Source organism: Sturnira hondurensis, unplaced genomic scaffold (genome assembly GCF_014824575.4).
Source record: "Sturnira hondurensis isolate 20B ecotype Veracruz unplaced genomic scaffold, ASM1482457v3 Scaffold0014384, whole genome shotgun sequence".
NCBI classification, from domain to species: domain Eukaryota; kingdom Metazoa; phylum Chordata; class Mammalia; order Chiroptera; family Phyllostomidae; genus Sturnira; species Sturnira hondurensis.
In genome coordinates, this window is record NW_028087015.1 from 35596199 (window position 1) to 35613991 (window position 17793).

At 47.0% G+C, this 17793-nt stretch overlaps 1 protein-coding gene across 1 annotated transcript in view; it reads right to left on the reverse strand.

Annotated features, from left to right (window-relative positions):
• The window catches only part of MTMR12 (myotubularin related protein 12), a 54687-nt gene that overhangs the window by 17992 nt on the left and 18902 nt on the right, over positions 1–17793 (reverse strand). The window contains exons 3-8 of the mRNA XM_037063129.1: positions 15476–15618; positions 14433–14505; positions 13477–13607; positions 12108–12201; positions 8802–8931; positions 3537–3612 (exon numbers count right to left, since the gene is read on the reverse strand). Coding sequence (XP_036919024.1) covers positions 3537–3612; positions 8802–8931; positions 12108–12201; positions 13477–13607; positions 14433–14505; positions 15476–15618 — 647 coding nt within the window. The remainder of the gene's footprint in view (positions 1–3536; positions 3613–8801; positions 8932–12107; positions 12202–13476; positions 13608–14432; positions 14506–15475; positions 15619–17793) is intronic.

Here is a 17793-nt window from a genome sequence, read left to right on the forward strand (position 1 = left end):
CAGACTCAATCCGTTTGGCAGCAAAGGAGAACACCACAGTAGCTTTACTCTGAAGGAAGGGCTTCTTCAGGTTAGGGGAGAGCTGAGGAAGTCTCCAAGAGGAGAGGACCGTGTGGAAAGACGAACATGGGACAGACAGACAGATGGAAGTGGGTTCTGGACAGAAGGGCAGATGGGACCAAGAGCCCGGGCAGAGGTGGATTCGAGAAGAAGGAAAGAGGGGCACAGAGGAGCCCCTGGGGATGGGAGGAAGGAAGGTGAGGGGGTCTTGTGGTTGCTGTCTGCAATCCCACTACAGGATGGGGAAGTTAGTCTCTGAGAGTAAGAGTTCAGAAGAGAACTGCGAATGGAAAGGGAATGAAAAACGTCCGCGGCAGCCCAGGGAAGAAGGGCACAGGCGCCCAAAGGGGTTAAACAACAGGCTAGACGGCTGAGCAGAACGAGGACCTCACCAAGGTGAGCCAGCAGTGTCCACACAGCCCATGAAGTACGCAGTGCCATTTGGAGCACATAATCTACAGCCACATTCATTAGCCCCACAGCAAAAAAAAAAAAAAAAAAGTAAAGCCTCCAGGTTGGAGGCCAGAGACTCCAGAACAGCAGCGAGAGCATGACTGGAATTGCAAACGATGGAGGCCTCCCTGAAAAGGACGTGAAGGCAGAAGAGGCAACCAGGTGAAAGGGCAAAAAAGCACGGAGACGAGGAATGTTCTGGAACTAGGTAGTGGTAACGCTGCACACGATTGTGAATATACTTAATGTCATTAGTGGTGCATTTTACGTCATACGTATTATCAAGAGTTCTGTGTTCCCCGAATAAATGTACAAAGTTCATCTTGTGTAATATTTTCCTGCTGTTGGTTCATATAAACTCCACGAATGACTTTCAGGTCACATAATTAAGACCGATGACCTAACACAGTGAGAGCACCTCCCTACAGTTTCTATCAGCCACGCTGCCAACTCCTCACTCAGGGCTTAGCCCAGCACCCACTTCTCAGACCGAGGCGTGGCTGGAGCGCAGAGCACCAAAGCTTCAGACCATGCTGGACGGAGAGGCAGCCTGTGCCGCTCGCACAGACGACTCATCTTCGTTCCTTCCCACAGCGCTCACCCGCTTCTCCCAGATGACCTCTGAAAGGCTGAGGGGAAGACCCTCGTTTTCACTGTCCTGCAACAGGGATTCTCAAAGTGCAGTCTACAGGTCCAAGACGGGAAGCCCAAGACCCTTTCGGGTGTCCTGAGAAGAATGCCGAGATGTAACCTGTCCTTTTCACTGCGTTGACGTCTGCACAGGTGGGGGGTGACACCGCCGGTGCCCCAGGACCAGTTAAGGCACTGCCTGCCCTGGAATGCTCCACGGCCACACACGTGCAGAAAACACAGTCGGTCTCACTTCACAGTGCTTTTGTTGAGGGACTAACAATGATTAATTGTCTTAATCTCAACCACTACGTGTCTTTTTAATATTCTCTGTGATGAAATGGGAAGTAAGCACCAAAGCACAATGTTTGCCTCATGGAAAAAGAGCTTACACAGCTGAGTTGAGAGCTGAACTATTTTTTTCATGGAACTGAAAAAATAAGTGACTGACAGACAAATTATAGGTGTTCAGACTTTGGTAACTAGCAGTCATTCTTTAAAAGAAAAAGAATAAAGTGAGCCTATCGCTTCATGGAAAACACCTGACAAATTGCCACCAAAGATAAAAATTGAATATTCAAGTAAAAATTGAAGTTTTGGAAAACTAGTCTCTGCCCTTTTGGCTGGACAGCTTCCCAATATTTAATGATTTTCCTGATGAGATGGAGTGATATAAATGAAAGTGATTTTTAAAAAATTTTTTTTACTATTTTGAGAGAGAGAGAGAGACATTGGTTGATTCTTGTGTGTGCCCTGACTGGGGATTGAACCCACAACCTCGGCATATCAGGACACTGCTCTAACCAACTGAGCTACTTGGCCAGGGCTTGATTTTTATATTATGTAAGGAAATGTCAATATTTGGATAATTTGTATTATCTAGTGAACCAATATTTTCCAGATGACCAATGTATAATGTTATAAAATCATGCGAGTTTTGAGATCCATTCAAAGTATAAGATAAACCAATGGATTTTAACTTAGCAGAGAATGAAAAATTTGTTGATTATGTCTTCAGATTCCCAAGTGCAATTAACCTTTATGAAATTACTACTGATCAGTTTTTTGGTGTACCATCAAAAAATAATATTCTCAATTATTGGAAAAGGCTATTAAATAGTCCTCTTTCCCCCAAATACATATCTGTTAGGCTGGACTTTTCTTCATGTACTTCATCCAAAGCCTTACACACCACAACAGACTAAATGAACAAAGCATACAGAAGTATCCACCTGTCTTCTATTTTCGAAACAGTAAAACAGTGCTATTTTGTTTTTTTAAAACTTGGACAATGTAGTTACTTTTCATAAAAATATGTTATTTACATTAATTAGCAGGTTATGAGTTTATCACTAAAATTACAATTTTAAGTGTTTCAGTTTTAATTTTAATATGCAAACAGCAGTAGATAAACCCCATAACAAAAACTCTTTGAGATCCTCAATCATTTTTAGGAGTGTAAAAAGTTCGGAGACTAGGAAGTCTGCGAACCACTGCCTTAAACTAAAAGTTACAAACCGGTGGGGACATGAGCCAACGTGGGCCCAAAAACTTGGTTTTTAAACTTTTGGTTTCAATGCATACACTTAGAAATCAAGAAAACTCACATAAGAATCCACATCTGAGGCTTCTCCAGAGAAATCTGGCAAGACCGGCCCCATATTCCCACAGAGCACAAACCTGCTGGCATAGAGGGGGGCCACCCTGGTTCACTGCAAGGGCCGTGCTCATGACTTGCCTGGCCTGCACGGGCTCCTGGGCTTGTGACTCTGCTGTCACATCTCGCCTCCGATACAGAGTGACCTTTCCGGCGCACCAGCCATGTGCACAGCACAGCATTTATTTGTAACCCTCATTCCTCACTGAATTCCTGCAGGCTTGGCAACTCCCAACCACCCATTAGAAACTGGAGTAACTGCCAGAGTCTTGCTTTCTTTGATCAGTGACACATTAAATATGGCTCCCATCCCAGTCTATTCTGTGAAACTCTGTAAGCTCTTTCTGTCCTCTCTGGGAAAAAACACCGCCATGCCCAAAGATTAATGGTGAGGGCCCAAAAGAACCTTAAACCCTACTACCCTCAGCATGGTCAGTCTCGAAATTTTTTAGGTGTTAAATCAGGCTGGCTTTCAGCACCAGACAGATTGTAATCCTCTTAAAGCTTTCCAAAGATGTCTCTGCTAATGCCATTGCATCCCTGAAAACCTTAGAACTCTGTCCCCAGGAGCCTCGTGTCTAAGAGACTTCTCCAGGGAGTCTCTAAGATATTTTTGGATCACTCTTGGACTAAGGAGAAAATCTTTAGTCCCAAAGCCAAGGGACGTAAGTAGAACAACTCGCCAAGTCGGCTGGTGAAGCAACCCAGGGCTGTTAGGGTTTCCAGATGCACTTACTGGTATGCCGTGACCCTGAAAGCGTGACACATTCTCTTCAGGAAGAGGGGTGGGGACAACAAAGTATGCTGGCAACCTAAAAGAAAGAGATGTCATCAGTTTTAGTAGTGGAGCTAGTTCACTAAATACGAAAGCTCAATTTTAATGAACACAGGAAGTTAAGCAGAGTGGTAGGAAATGGACCAAATTACCCTGTTGGGAACCAGCGCGGGTGAACTCTCTCCAGCCAAATAAGACAGTCTCAGTTCAAATCCTAGCTATGCCTCTGACTCTGGTAACCACAGATAAATTTCTCCACTTCTCTGGGTCAGTTCTCTCACCCATAGAATGAGGGCACTGGAATACGTGATATCTAAAAGTACAGGAATTCCAAAACTGGGAGTGATCTTTGTTACCATATAGTGACGACAGAAGTACTTGTGTTGCTCTCAGTCAGACTGATGGGACCACTGCCCATTTTATCAAGTGGTCTAACAACACTTAAGTGTTGCTACTGAATATACGCCAGACTCTGCTCCAATTACTTCATATGAATTATTCATTTAAACTCCCCAACATCACTATTACAACCTCCATTTGACAGATCAAGAAACCGAGACACAGCACTACCAAGGCCCTTCCCAGGTTACACAACTAGCAAGCCTTAGTGAAACTGGGACTTAACCCCGAGGAGTAATGACTTCAGTCTCTACGTGAGAACATTTAGGTTGTAAAAATAACACACCTGCTAAGAAGGGACTGGGACAGACAGATTTTCAGAGTTGCAAGGTCGGAGATACATGGGGACACCACCCCCCTCTAGTCAGCAGGTGCAGGTTTCTGTGATAAGCAGGTGGTCCAGGCTTGACCACTGCAAGGCGGGGAGGATCTCTCACTCAAAGAGCCTGAAGCAAAGCCCCACCCGAGACAAGAAGGTGTCTGTGTTGTAAGAACTACACTGAAACTACTCAGGTGCTGTTTGCACACTGCATGGGTGAAGTAAAGCTCTTAAATATCAACATTAGGTCATGGGAAAGACTAATTTTCCAAGTGGAAAAGATCCAAATTTGAGTGGGGTCAAGCAAGTGGGTCAAATCAAGCCAGAGGGTATGGAGCAACGTTTTACACATCACCACGGGGATGTGGCCACCGAAATCCAGACTGCGGGAAACTCTCAGACAAATGGCCAGCTTTCTTCAAATAAATTATACGAAGAAAATGATGGTGAGTGAATCTATACACTGAAACATCGAAAACCTATCAATTGCAAAATATCAATCTCACTGAATCCTGATTAATGATAAAACATGTAAAAAGATGAAAGATAAATTATTTTAAAACTTATGAAACAACAGGGAAAACTGAATACTGGGGATGAATGATATTAAGGAGCTGATGTTAAACTTGAAAGTTTTGATAATGGTTTTATGGTTACCCTTATAAAAAAAGAGCCCTTGCCCAACCCGTGTGGCTCAGTTGGTTGGGGAACATCCCGCAAAGTGAAAGGTTGTCAGTTGGATTCCAGGTCGGGGCACGGGCCTGGGTTGTGGGTTAGGGGCCCAGTTGGGGGTATGAGAGAGGCAACCGATCCATGTTTCTCTCTAACATCAATGTTTCTCTCCCTCTCTTTTTCCCTCCCCTCCCCTCTCTCTAAAAATGAAATGAATAAAAATCTTAAAAATAAATAAAGAGTCCTGAATTCTTAGAGACGTATACAGAAATATTCATGAATGAAATGTGATGAGCTCTGGGATTTATTCCAACATAATCCAGGGGAGGATAAATAAAACAGGAGGAGCCATGCATTAGTAATTGTTGAGGCCAGGTGATGGAGAAAAGGGAATTCATCACATTCACTTTTCTTTTATGCTCTTGAAATTCCCCTTGAGAAACACAAAGTCGTTGTTACTGAAGTAAAAACTTCTTCATGCGTCAGTGGCTCTCAAACTCAGGGTGCCCATTAAAATCGCATGGTAAGATTAAAAATTCTTCATGTCCAGGCTCCACCCCAGAACTATGATCTGTCAGAAGCTTAAAAGCTCTCCAGATGTGCAAGCTAGATGAAAGCTGTTGTTCTAGAAGACCCTGCTACTCCGACTACGCAACAGCATCACCCAGATGCTCATAAGGAACACAGGCTCTCAAGCCCAATCCCAGCCTTGTAGAATCGAGGTCTGCATTTGAATGAGCTCCCAGGAGACATAGCCAGACACGAAACTGTGAAAGGAAGCAGTGCTCTAGATGGCAACCTACAGACAGATCACTGTTTCTCCACTTGTGACTCTGTACCTGGGGTTTGTTTAAACCAGATTCCCAGCGCCTTCCCCAGAGGCTTGCTCTACGAAGCCAGGGTGGGGTCATAGTGCTTTAAAACATTCGTATGTCTTCCGGTGTTGGTTAACTAGTTAATTTTTTATGTCTTTCACCTAAGGGAGACTGTCAGAAACATATGGGTCAGCATATTTACCAGTCACTCAAGAAAGAAGGTTGGGAGCATGTTCTCAATCCATTGAGATTTTGCTTCCCAGCAACTGTTGCCAGTTTGTCTCAACAAAACTCATACAAATTTTTTTAAAAAGGAAGGAAGGAAGGCGGGCAGAAGGGAGGGGGAGGCGGCCCAGAGATGGACAGCTCCGCACCAGCGCAGGAGGTGGGAGCTAGTCTGTCCTGCCCCACAGAACCAGAGGCAGCTGGCTCTATGGAGTCTCTGTGATAACCCTCCCTCCTGTGACAGCAGTCATTTTAGTTACTAGGATGAGTTTAGAACAGGAAGTAAACAGCTCCTTCAAACACAGGACAACTCGATTCACAGGAAGTTGTACGACCTGCTCAGGCACAGCCTTGAGTCAGGGTGAGGGAACCCACAGGGCGACAGCACTGGAGCAGCGACAGGTGCCTGTGGCAGCGTCTCGGTCTATTTGCAGGTTCCTCTGCTCCTCATACCCCACAGGGGTAAGGCCCTCTCACACCTTCCTAGGGGGGCGGGACAAGAGAAAGGCTTTTTAGGAGAAGGAATAGACTGTGGTACAGGAAGAGCCAGCTCGGACCTTAAAGGAAGGTGACGTAGAAGCTCAGTTCTTTATTCTTATCCAGAGTGACTGGAGTCCCCTCTGACTACCGATGGGCTTTCATTAATTTATGCACCCTGTCTTCCTATTTCTCGAGTCCCTCATAAATTCAGGCACTACACTTGGTTCAGAGGAGAGAGGGTGGAGCAAAAATGGGTTTATGATTGTGAGCCCATGAAATACTTTATTCTTGTATTAATATCTATTAGTTATTGTATCACTTTTCATAGAAACTGTAAACCTCCTTCGCCACGCTCTGTAATGATGAACAAAAAGTGTCCTTGATTCCCCAGAGCTACCTTCTCTACCAGATATATTTCCGATGTGCTGACATCTATGCGAACACCGTGGATTTCATCAGGACTCAACAGGACTTTTTCTAAACAGTTCCTGGAATGGGACTGCCTTCTACCAGTCCCAATGTCACATTACGAACTACCGCCTCCCAGAAGCAGGGGGTTCACCCTCTCTCTGAGTAGTGCTAACTTTGGCTTTTCAAGCTTTGTGACTGTAAAGGGGAGGAGGAGCTCAATGGGGAGTGGGGGGGGCATGTGATACAACCCTCATCCTGCAGACCCCTCCCACTGTCACCCCAGTTCCCCTGGGACAGGAAGGTTAATCATAAATGTTTGAGACTGGTCAACATCAAAACGCATCTGCTGTCAGAACCATGGGTCGCAGCGGAGCAGCACAAGATTTCATCATGCTACTCAACCAGCACCCTGTCTATGAATTGCTTATTTCTGGAACTTTCCATTTAATATTTTAGGACTGCAGTTAATCACAGATGATTAAAACTACAGAAGGCAAAACCATGGTTAAAGAAAGACTACTGTACAAATTTTATGAAATTGCTAACAGAGCGCTGGGGTGTTATGTTCCAAAATGGTAAGATTCAAGTTTTTAAGAGAGAATTATGCAAAGTCAACCTTTAAAATGTAGGTCAGAACACATTACGCTTCTGCTCAAACTCCTCCTCACTCACCTACAAATCCTTCTGAAAGCCTCCCAGCCAGTCACCATCCAGCCCCTCTTCTCCCGGACCTCGCCTCCCCTGACTCCCTCCCCTGCTTGCGCCTCTCCAGGCCCTGGGCTCCTAGTTGCTCCTCACACAGCTGGACGAGAATGCGCCTCAGGGCCTTTGTTCCTGCTGTTTTGCCTCTGCCTGACCGACCCTCCCCACCAATAGTCTCAGCACACCCACCCCCTCCCCATCCACTTTTCCCTGTAGCCCTTACCACCTTCTAACACACGGCAGGAGCTCACTTACTCTAGCCTCACTCCCTCCCATGCAGTGACAGCCCCTGGAGGGCAGCACTTTTAGACCCTGCTGCTGCTGCACCTTGAGTAGCTAGGACACTGTTCAGCACAGAGCAGGCCCTCAGAGATTTCTACTGCATGAATAAACAAAGTGCTCAGTAAGAGGAAAGCAAACACAGAATAGATTCAGAAACGCCTCTAAAATTTTTACACTTAGATTACAGATACATAATGGGAAATGAAACACAAATCCACTTCTGAATGTTCTGAGGGACACTTTAACTAATGGGGAGAAAGGGGACCCCCCTGGTGGGAATGTAAAGTGGAGCAGTTGCTGTGGGAAACAGTCTGGCAGCTCGCCAAAATGTCAAAGGCGAAGTCACCACCCAACCTAGCGGCTCCACTCCTAGCCCTTTACCTACGAGAAATGAAAACATGTGTCCACACAAAACCCTGTACTCACATGTGTGCCGCAGCATCAGTCATAATGGCCAAAAAGTGAACACAACCCAATGTCCATCGACTGATGAACAGATAAACAAAACACGGTGCACACAAATATCCATGCTGTGGAGTATCCTTCAGTGACGGAAAAGAATGACCTTCCGATACGTGCTACCACGTGCACGAGCCTTAATGTTGTAACATTACACTGAGTGAAAGAAGCCAGGCATCCAGACCACGTACTGTATGATCCCCTTTCTATAAAATGTCCAGAAGAGGCAAATGACAGAGCTAGAAAGTAGGTGAGTGGCTGCCTGGGGCTGGGGGTGTTCTGGGAACGTGGGGAGAGGTTCCTAATGGGTATGAAGGTTCTTTTGTGGACGATGAAATCGTTACAAAACTGACCTCAGTAATGGCTGCAGAAAACACAGGGCATCTCAAACGGGTGAAACGTAAGGCATGTGAGTGGACTCTCGACACAGCTGCTGTAACGCACACAGCAGGGACGGCTCACCTCTCACAGACTTTGTAGCCTTCGTTGACACGCACTGCTTTGTACTTCACGCTGCCTCGGGTCCGCTCCAACTCCCAACACCAGTCCTCAAGTGTGTCAAACATCACAGTATGGCTCTTGGGATTGGGGGCTAGCAAAATAAATTTAAAAGGACAATAAAATCTTCTCATGAAGCACTGGTCTTTTAATGATGTCCGAGTGAATCCTCAGGCCCCAATCTCCTTTACTATACCCATTTCCAGCCAAGCAGGATGAGTGCCCCACTTAATCCTAACCTTGTTCCTCTTTTTTGTCATTAATCCAAAATTATCACTGAGGCTCTATTGTTTTATACCGGAGGAAAGGGGCCGTTTTAGTTCCACTCCTTGCAAAAGTAATTATAGGTCCATTTTCAGTCATCTGACCATGAGATAATTTATACAATATACAAAGATCCTGAGAGGCGCTAAAGGACGGGCTTAGCACAAACGCCCCAAGAATATTTTTAGCCCCACCAGTAAGTGCATAGGATGGCAAACTCATCTGAAGAGCACGCAGGGTTCCCGAGTGTCAATCCTCCTTCAATTGGAAGACATACTGCCAACAAGAGGAGTTTCCAGCGTGACACCTGGCTCCTGAAGGCCACAAACCCAGGGGAGCCACGAGGAAGGCAGGGCCAGCGGGCCAGCGGCTGCAGCACGTGCCGACACTCTTGCCCCTGCCCTGGCCCCGCTACCACCTGCTCGGAAGAAACACCCCAGAGCACTGCGCTGCCCCACGGGCGTGTCCCGGACCCTCTCCCAAGCCACACCACTGCTTGCTGGGGGTAACATGCACCACAATAGTTTTGGGTATTTACACAGATTGGTTAGTTCAAGCCTTTGCATATCTAAAAAACAAGCATTCTGGGAAAAACTTAAGTGTTTGATAAAACTTCCATCCACTCTTTTTAATAAAACCAGGTCATTGTACAAGGGATGATAATAAGAATAATGATAAAATAAAAACAGTAGTTAAGCTTATATAAGCTTATAGCACTTAGTGTGTGCTAGGCACTGTTCTGAGCATATTGAACTCAATCCTTATAACCCCACAGGTTAGGTGATATTATTTCCTCCATTTTCCAGATGTGGCACAGAGAGGTGCAATGACTTGCCCGAGATCACAGAGCCAGGCAATGGCAGAACTGGAATTCAAACCTAGGCAGCTAGAAAGAAAATGTCTACACAACAATAACTGCAAAAAAAATTTCCCCATGGGCATAAGCGTTTACGACCTTTCAGCCAAAGCACATTTCTGAATTATTAAGCCTGAGAATAATTAAAGATGTTCAGATTGCAACACAGCCACCTCTACAAACCCCTGCGCAGTGACAAAGCTAACTGGTTGGTTCAAAATTATCTAGAGTAACCTTTACTTGTCAACAATTGGGGATTAAAAGGAGAAAAGAAGGGTGGGATTGAACTAGAAACTAGCAGTCTCGTACGCCGGACCCTGTGGCACAAAAGCCGCCACAAGGTAACGACACTGCCAGATCCATCCAGGTAAGGGCTCCCGGGCCCGGACCGACATGTCGGCCAGCTGAGCGACTGTCCGACGCTGGGTCTGGATCAAGAATCATGTGAGGAAGAAGCAGAACTCCTAGAGAACACAGGGGCTTTTCAAATGTAACCAACACATGTTTATGTACATGACGGCGGCCGACAGTCTGTCTCACGCCGCAAGGAGGTGCTGTAAGCCAGAACCCAGTTAGTCAGCACGTGCACATTTACCGACAGCAGCGAGATCTGTCATTCACAGAATGAGCTTCCTGAATTAAGAAACAATGTTAGGTTCAGCCTACTAGTAGTGCTAACTATGCTTTACGTCCGCATAATTCTCTGAACATAACACGTCCTGAATGGCATGCAGTTACACTCTCAGTTAACCATCATTTATTGACTGTACCCTCTGGATCATACGTTTAATAATAATTTATAATCTTCACAATACTTCAAAGGAAGCATTAACAGTATCATTTTTTAAAACGAGAAAACAGAGGCCCCAAGACCACACAGCTACTAAGAACTGAGTAAAGACCTGAACTCAAGGGGGACAGGCCCTGAAATCCGTACCACTAAATCCCCAGTTCCCAAACTGCAACCTGCTCTCTCAGATATCTCCATCTCTGCTAAAAATTCGCCTCTGTGCCTACCAGAGACCCCCACGCCAGCTCATGCACAGCCTTCGCCCTCTGACAGCCCCCTCCTCCTGCTCCTAGGACAGTCAGGCACTTCCTCCTCCTGCCCCCATGGCCTCTTCTAGTAGAGGAACTGTCACTCAGCTGCTTCTGATGTGATGCTCTCAGAGCGCAGGGGCTTAGTCCCGCTCACCTCCGTACCCCCAGAGCCTGACCCACAGCAAGCGTTCAGCACCCACTAACTCAGAAGCTGTAAAAGACAAAACAACTCTGCACTCCAGAAAGCCTGACACATGCCGTTAAACTGACATGCTACGTCCCGGATGAAAAGCACACAGCACACAGCACCGCCAAACACCAACCTCCTGGTAGGTAGAGCAAGGGAACAAACGGAGGGGCGAGACCTAGAGAAGGAAGAAGACAGACCCCTGTGGAAACACGCACGATGCAGGCACTATTTCCAGCTACTTCAGATGATCAGAGGTTCTTAGCCAAAAGCCTGCTCTCTTTTTCAGTGAGCTGAATGGAAAATATTTGCAATCTTAAGTTTTCTAACCGAGCTGGTTTTCTGATGTGTTCTTTTTTCAAATAATGCTAACTGTAAACCCTTAGGGTTTACTACAGGCCAAGTACTCTTCTAAGTACTTTATGTATATTCCCTAATTTAATCTTCCCAATATCCCAGAGAGGTGGGTCTCATTACTATCTCCATTCTACAGATAAAGAAACTGCGACACAGGAAATTTAAGTAGTTTGCTCAAGGCCACACAGCTGACCCTGGTGGACCGGGGACTCGACCCAGCGATGCCGGCTCCTATGCACACCACGACCCTCCAGCTCTTCCGAAAAACATCTGCCTCCCACCCGATGTGTTCTTTCATGTACAACTTTCGTCTTTCACACGAAACAATCAAACCAGTAACTCCTCACAAAAAGATAACAAGCTAAAAGATAAGTAAAATGCAACAAAGATCACAGGAACAAAAATAGAAACTTTTTTAAAAGAAACCTGACTGTGTCACCCAAGCAAAGGTGACCAATTGCTAGAGAAGAGGAGAAACAGCTCAGTGCACGGATTTTCTCCCGCTAGTTTCAGGTAGAAATTGGAAGGCCTGCCTACTCACAAATCAAAACCCGAAGACACTTACCTGTACTGTGTTGTATAGCAGCTGCATACGAAAAGAGAAACAATCGCTTAAGCCGTTTAGGAGTCAGGGTGTGATGAACTATGCCGCTGACAATCTAGAAGAGAACCAAGCAGCGGAGAGAGTCACGTTTGGGCAGAAAGCACAGAGTCACCCAGTTTTCAGTCCTGTGAACCTGTTCCCAGCGGCAGCACGAGAAAATTCTCCCTGAGATCTGCGCCTGTGACGGCACCGCTCAGAATGCCCAACTCACAAAGGCATACAGTTTTGTCAGGTTTCCCAAGACTTCTGGATTTCTAGGAAAGTTTGTGAAGCATAGTCTAACTGCTCAAAAACGAGGTGCCAAAAACCCTCAAGTGCCACATTCAGGCACCCCAAAAGTCTAAGACCGGAGACACACAGCTGATACCAGGTGCGAACCGAAACAGTCTGATCCATTTGTGGCCTGTAGGACTTTCTTCTAGAAGATGAGAAATGAAATCAACCCTTTATGCTTTTGCCTGAGGTTCCAAACAAAAGTGTGTTCGGACAGATGACTAAAATCATCGTTCAAAATGAAGTTTCTGGCTTCTCAGGGAATTTTCCACACCTACACCACTCTTCTACTTAGAACAGACAACTGAGGTCATGTTCATTACTCTAACTGACCTCCATACTACCTGAAAGAAAATCAGGGCCTTGCCTGTCAGTGTGCATAACTCACGGCAGACAAAGACAGCAGATGAACTGGCCTCTTGCCTGCTTTCCCCCTGTGCTTTATCACGAGAGTGGCAAGTGTGGAACCTCCAGAACCTCAGTAAGAGAAATCTTCAAAGTCGCAATGACCACTACAACCAGTTCACCCAGCTACGCATCTTATTTTGTTGTGGCTACCAGATTAAGTTTTCCAAAGTGTCCAAAAGCACAGGCTCATTTGCTGACTCGGTTTTGCCCATCTGACCTGTGCACCTCCTGCTCCTTCCACACCCTTCCACTGCTCCCCAGATATAAGCTCATCCATCCAGGAGCTGGGGGAGTCTCTGCTGCTGGCTCTTGGCAAGGCTGTCAGGGGCAGGGTAGGAGGGTTGCTTCTAGCTGCTCCATCCTTCCCCCTCTCCACCTACCTGCTGACCCTGGCTTTCCATCTGCCACCTTTCAGAGGCTCCAGAAATAGCAACACTATGGACTGAAGAATTAAAGGCAGCATGCGCCAAGATAATACACAGGCACGCTATACCAAATTTCTCTCAATTCTAATCAAAGCACATGGGATCACAACCAATTCCACCTTTACAAAGTAAAAGGCTCCCCTCAATCTACATCCAGTACAAGCTAAAGTTAGTGGGGAAAACCTGAGGGGAAACAAAACCTAGAAACACATGTAACTAGTTACCCTTTTGACTTCCTCTTCTTTCGTGTACCTCAGACAAAAGTGGAACACCCGGAGGTCTTTGCAGTGGATGATGAGCTTCTCGGGGTACTTCTTCAGTTGGCCGAGGAGAGTTTTTTTTTTCTCATCAAACACTGCACATACGATAAATGACAAAATCAGGAAGGGAAATTACGTTATAAGGCAACAAGTTAACTCTCAAGAAACAAGAGGTACCATTAACTTCTAAGGAGACCTCTCGGAAGTGAGAGGTCAGGTGCTTCCTTCTCAGTCCTTGTTCCCAGGCCCAGTCCCACTGCAGGGCCCTGGCTCTCTGAGAACACTCAGGGCTCTTCACGCCTCTCAGGAAGCACTCGACAAAAAAGGACTGGCCACTGCCGAAGAGCTGACTCCACAGACCTGCAAAAACCCTGCTCCCAAAGCTGAGATGACAACAGACGGACCGGAGACAACTAGGGACAGTCGACTCCTGGGTTTATGGCCAGGGGCCGCTCCTGCCACCTCCCTCCCTGTCCCAGAGTTGGGACCGTGCAGCGCCTACTGGCACTAGAAACACCGTGCATGACTACTGACTGGTTCCTGAGAAATCCTCTTTACAAAAACAGAGCGGTGGAGCTGACAGACGCCTGGCGGCAGAGACACCCAAACACAGTACAACAGACCTTCACCGGATTCGCCTTCGAAGTAAACCCGACCCAGCTACCACCGACAGCAAAGGTATGATTAACTCTAATCTACAGTGGCATTGTGGAGTACCGGGAGGAAAGGTTCTCAGTTCAAGTCCCAGCTCCTCCAGCTAAGTGACCACAAACAAGCCACTTCATATACCAACTTTATCGTCCACAAAACTGATGTAAACAAGATTAATATAAGAAGAAATTTTAGTAAACTATGAAAGACCATAAAAACATTATCAGTTACAAAAGCCTGCAACACCCCAGGGGAAAGGAGATACTCACCTCCATAAATCTGATCAACACAGTGGAGCGTAATGTCATTTTCTCCTATGACCTTATTCTTAAATTGCGTTTCCTAAAAGATTCAAAAGGGAACAACTGTGACTCCTTGCTACACACTGTTACACATTTATAGACAGAGCACATCACCACTCTCCACGTGCACATCAAAAAAACAGGAATGCAGCCACGTGCCTGGGGAAGGGACAGTGAAAGGTGGGAGGGAAGCTGTGGTCGCTGGCCAGTGGAACCCAGGCAGGACATGCCATTCCTGGGCCGCTCCTAGGCAAACATACCATGGCCCGCAGGATCGCTGCGAGAGGTGCTGGGGAGTGGCGCGCAGGTTGGGATTTCTCCACACAAATGCAAGCAGGAGAGTGACAGCTAGGCAGGAAGAAAAACAGCGGGGGACTCAAGTGGCTGTAACTGCTGCCTGTTACAGGACTGGGAAGCAAGCTGCTGCGGTGGCAGCAGCCAGAAGACCACGCTCTGAGACAGCAATGGCGCTGCTGTCTAAGAAGCACAGGTGGGCCGGGAGGGCTGCGTTTCCGTTAATGCACGGTGCCCTCCGAGTGGTGTGGCCAGTTCTCCCTTTCCTGCACTGCTCACTCTTCAGAAACAAGGACAAGTCTCACAACACCACCACCACCCAGTGCAGAGTAACCCAAATTCAAGTACTGTATTCAGCATCAGTTCATAACTGAACTTAGCTCCCAAATTTAAGGAACAGTTTAATATACAAAAAACAGGGGGAACCGGTGTATTTGGGGAGATATCATTCCAATGCGTGGTATACAATGCAATGAAACACAGAGGAAAATAAGAAGTGTCGATCTATGAAGGCAAATGCAAGCCAGAGTGACAGGAGGCACTGGAGGAACTTTCCAGAATGGTCCCACACTAGAAGGGGATCCCAAAGGAGAAAGAGCAGACTTGTCCTTTGTGCTTGTGTGTGTTGGGGTAGAGTAACTAAGAAGCCGGGGAAGCGACAGCCGGGCCGCAGCGGCACTGCTCCCCCAAACTCAGCCCAACGTGCGCGGACATACATCGTTCTCCAGTGCAGACTCGTCACTGCCCAAGAAAGCAATCTTGAAGTCCGTGCAGACGAGTCTCCCACAGATCCCGCGCTGACAGGAATCTTCCTGGACATACTTCAGGACGGCGCTGGCTTCACAAAGCAGCTGTTCACCTGGGCGAAACCAAAACGAACCCGCTTCAGAGCCCTCCGGGAGCACATAGCACGCAAACAGCGAGAGCTTCCCGGCTGCGCTCCCATGAGGACCAACACACAGCACGATGCAGCACTCGGCTCACACTTTCCAACAAGGTGACGCTGCCAGACCTGAAGTCAAAGATGAGGCAGATTGGGGACTGCTGGCAAATGAGATAAATGACTCAGACACACCTTCCCACAGAGCACCCCTCCACCTTCTCACTGAGTAACAGAAGTTTCCAAAGAGGGGGAAATGATCTCAGCTACAAGTGTTTTTATTACTTGGACCCAAGGGATGCCCCATAGAAGCAATACCCTCAATAAACGAAGGCAGAAAGGCTCGCTAGCCTGCATTGCAGGTCTCAGGCCCACTTTCCAGTTCTCATCTGGAACTGCTCAGAGGGCAAGGGGTGTCTCCCTGGCCACGGGGCTTTCATGTAGCCTCCTCAGACGCTGAGGCTGCAACGTGACCACGCTGACACTGGCTCTGCAGACAAGGGTGGGAGGAAAAGGGAGGCCAGAGGTCTGCGTGGGGGAAAAGACTGTTTCCTCTCAGCAGGTCGCCTTTCCTGCCCCATCTGCAGGCACCCAGCCCTCAGGCGAAGCCGTGCTTCCTGGAGACAGAGTAATTGTCTCCACAGTCAGAAAGACCAGGAGGTGGGGACAGACGAGCCCTCTCTGCTCCCACAGAGAAGCTCCTCGGGACTGGCTGCCTGGGTGGGGGCAGGAGAAGAGAAGGTTATGGGGGAAAGGAAGCACTAAGTGTAAATGCTTTGCAACAAAAAAGAAAAGTCATTTATTCTCCTCCAACAAACAGCCACTTTCCCCTCAGAATCTCCCTCTGGGTATTTCCTTTGATGTCTTCAAATTTACTGTCTGACTTGAAATTCATTCAGTCTAACCTTCAGCATGTAAGGAGAAAAGTCACAGATACTAAGAATATCAAGGGACACACATTATGTGCGGATGCCATCTTCCAAGGGGTTAATTACTACGGAAATACTGAAAGGTGGTTCAGTCACTAGGTCATCCTCTGAGACCACAGAGCTTGAGGAAAACAATGGAGTCGGGGCCTCATTAGGTTTAAAACAGTCCCAGAAAAAGTGCCTCAGCTAAGTCCAAGGTGGAAGACACGTGAACAAGGCTTCCTGTGCTTTCAGCTCCTAGAGTGAAACAGCTTTTCACAGCAAGTCCTCTCCCCAAGACCCGGCAAGCCGTTCCCGGCCTGTGCCACACACGGGAGACGGGAAGGGGGCATGTGGTGGCCACCGCAGTGCCACAGTCTCCACCCTGCGTGTGCAGTCTGGAATCACGGGAGCTGGAGAAGGTCTTGGTCTAGTCTCGGAAACTGGGCTCGGAGAAGTTAGCTGTGCGCTCACAGCTGCGCACCCAGACGAGACCATCAAGTAACCCAGAAGGTGAGGAATTGTATATAACACTAAGCTAGAAATAAAGTTATTCCCAGAACCTAAAACCCAGGAAAAGGAAAGACAATAGGATACATGGATGAAGGTTTAGGTCTTTACTATAGGAAAAAGCCTTTCAAACTTAAAAATCTCTTTAAAAAAAAACCAAACCCATAGGCCTGGCTCGTGTGACTCGGTTGAAGCGGCATGGCATGGACTGAATGGTCACGGGTTCAACTCCCAGTCAGGGCACATGCCGGGGCTGCGGGTTTGGTGTTCAAGGGACAACTGACTGGTGTTTCTCTCCCACATTGATGTTTCTCTCCCTCTCTCTCCCCCTCCCTTCCCCTCTCTCTAAGACCAATGAGCATGTCCTCAGGTGAGGATAAATAAATAAATCCTTATAGGATTCCAATATATTTACCAAACAAGGTGGATCAGCCAGAAATCTGCGCTTATATGTATCTTCCCAGTAAAATGGAATAAAATAAAAAGTACCAGAACAAGCCCTTACCGTTTTGGGGAAATGTGCCTTTAAAAACTTATTTTTTTAATTATTTGGGATTAGAAAAAAGAAAATGCAAGAAGAACGGAGTGTGCAGCTCTCAGCCCCACATATGAGGAGGACACACGGCCAAGGAGTTTCTGTTTCCGAATTCAGACATGACTACAGCTTGACTCAAGCTACAACGTCACTCTCCCCCACCTGACAAACACCCAAGCCACCCCAGCTCCTTGGTGATGA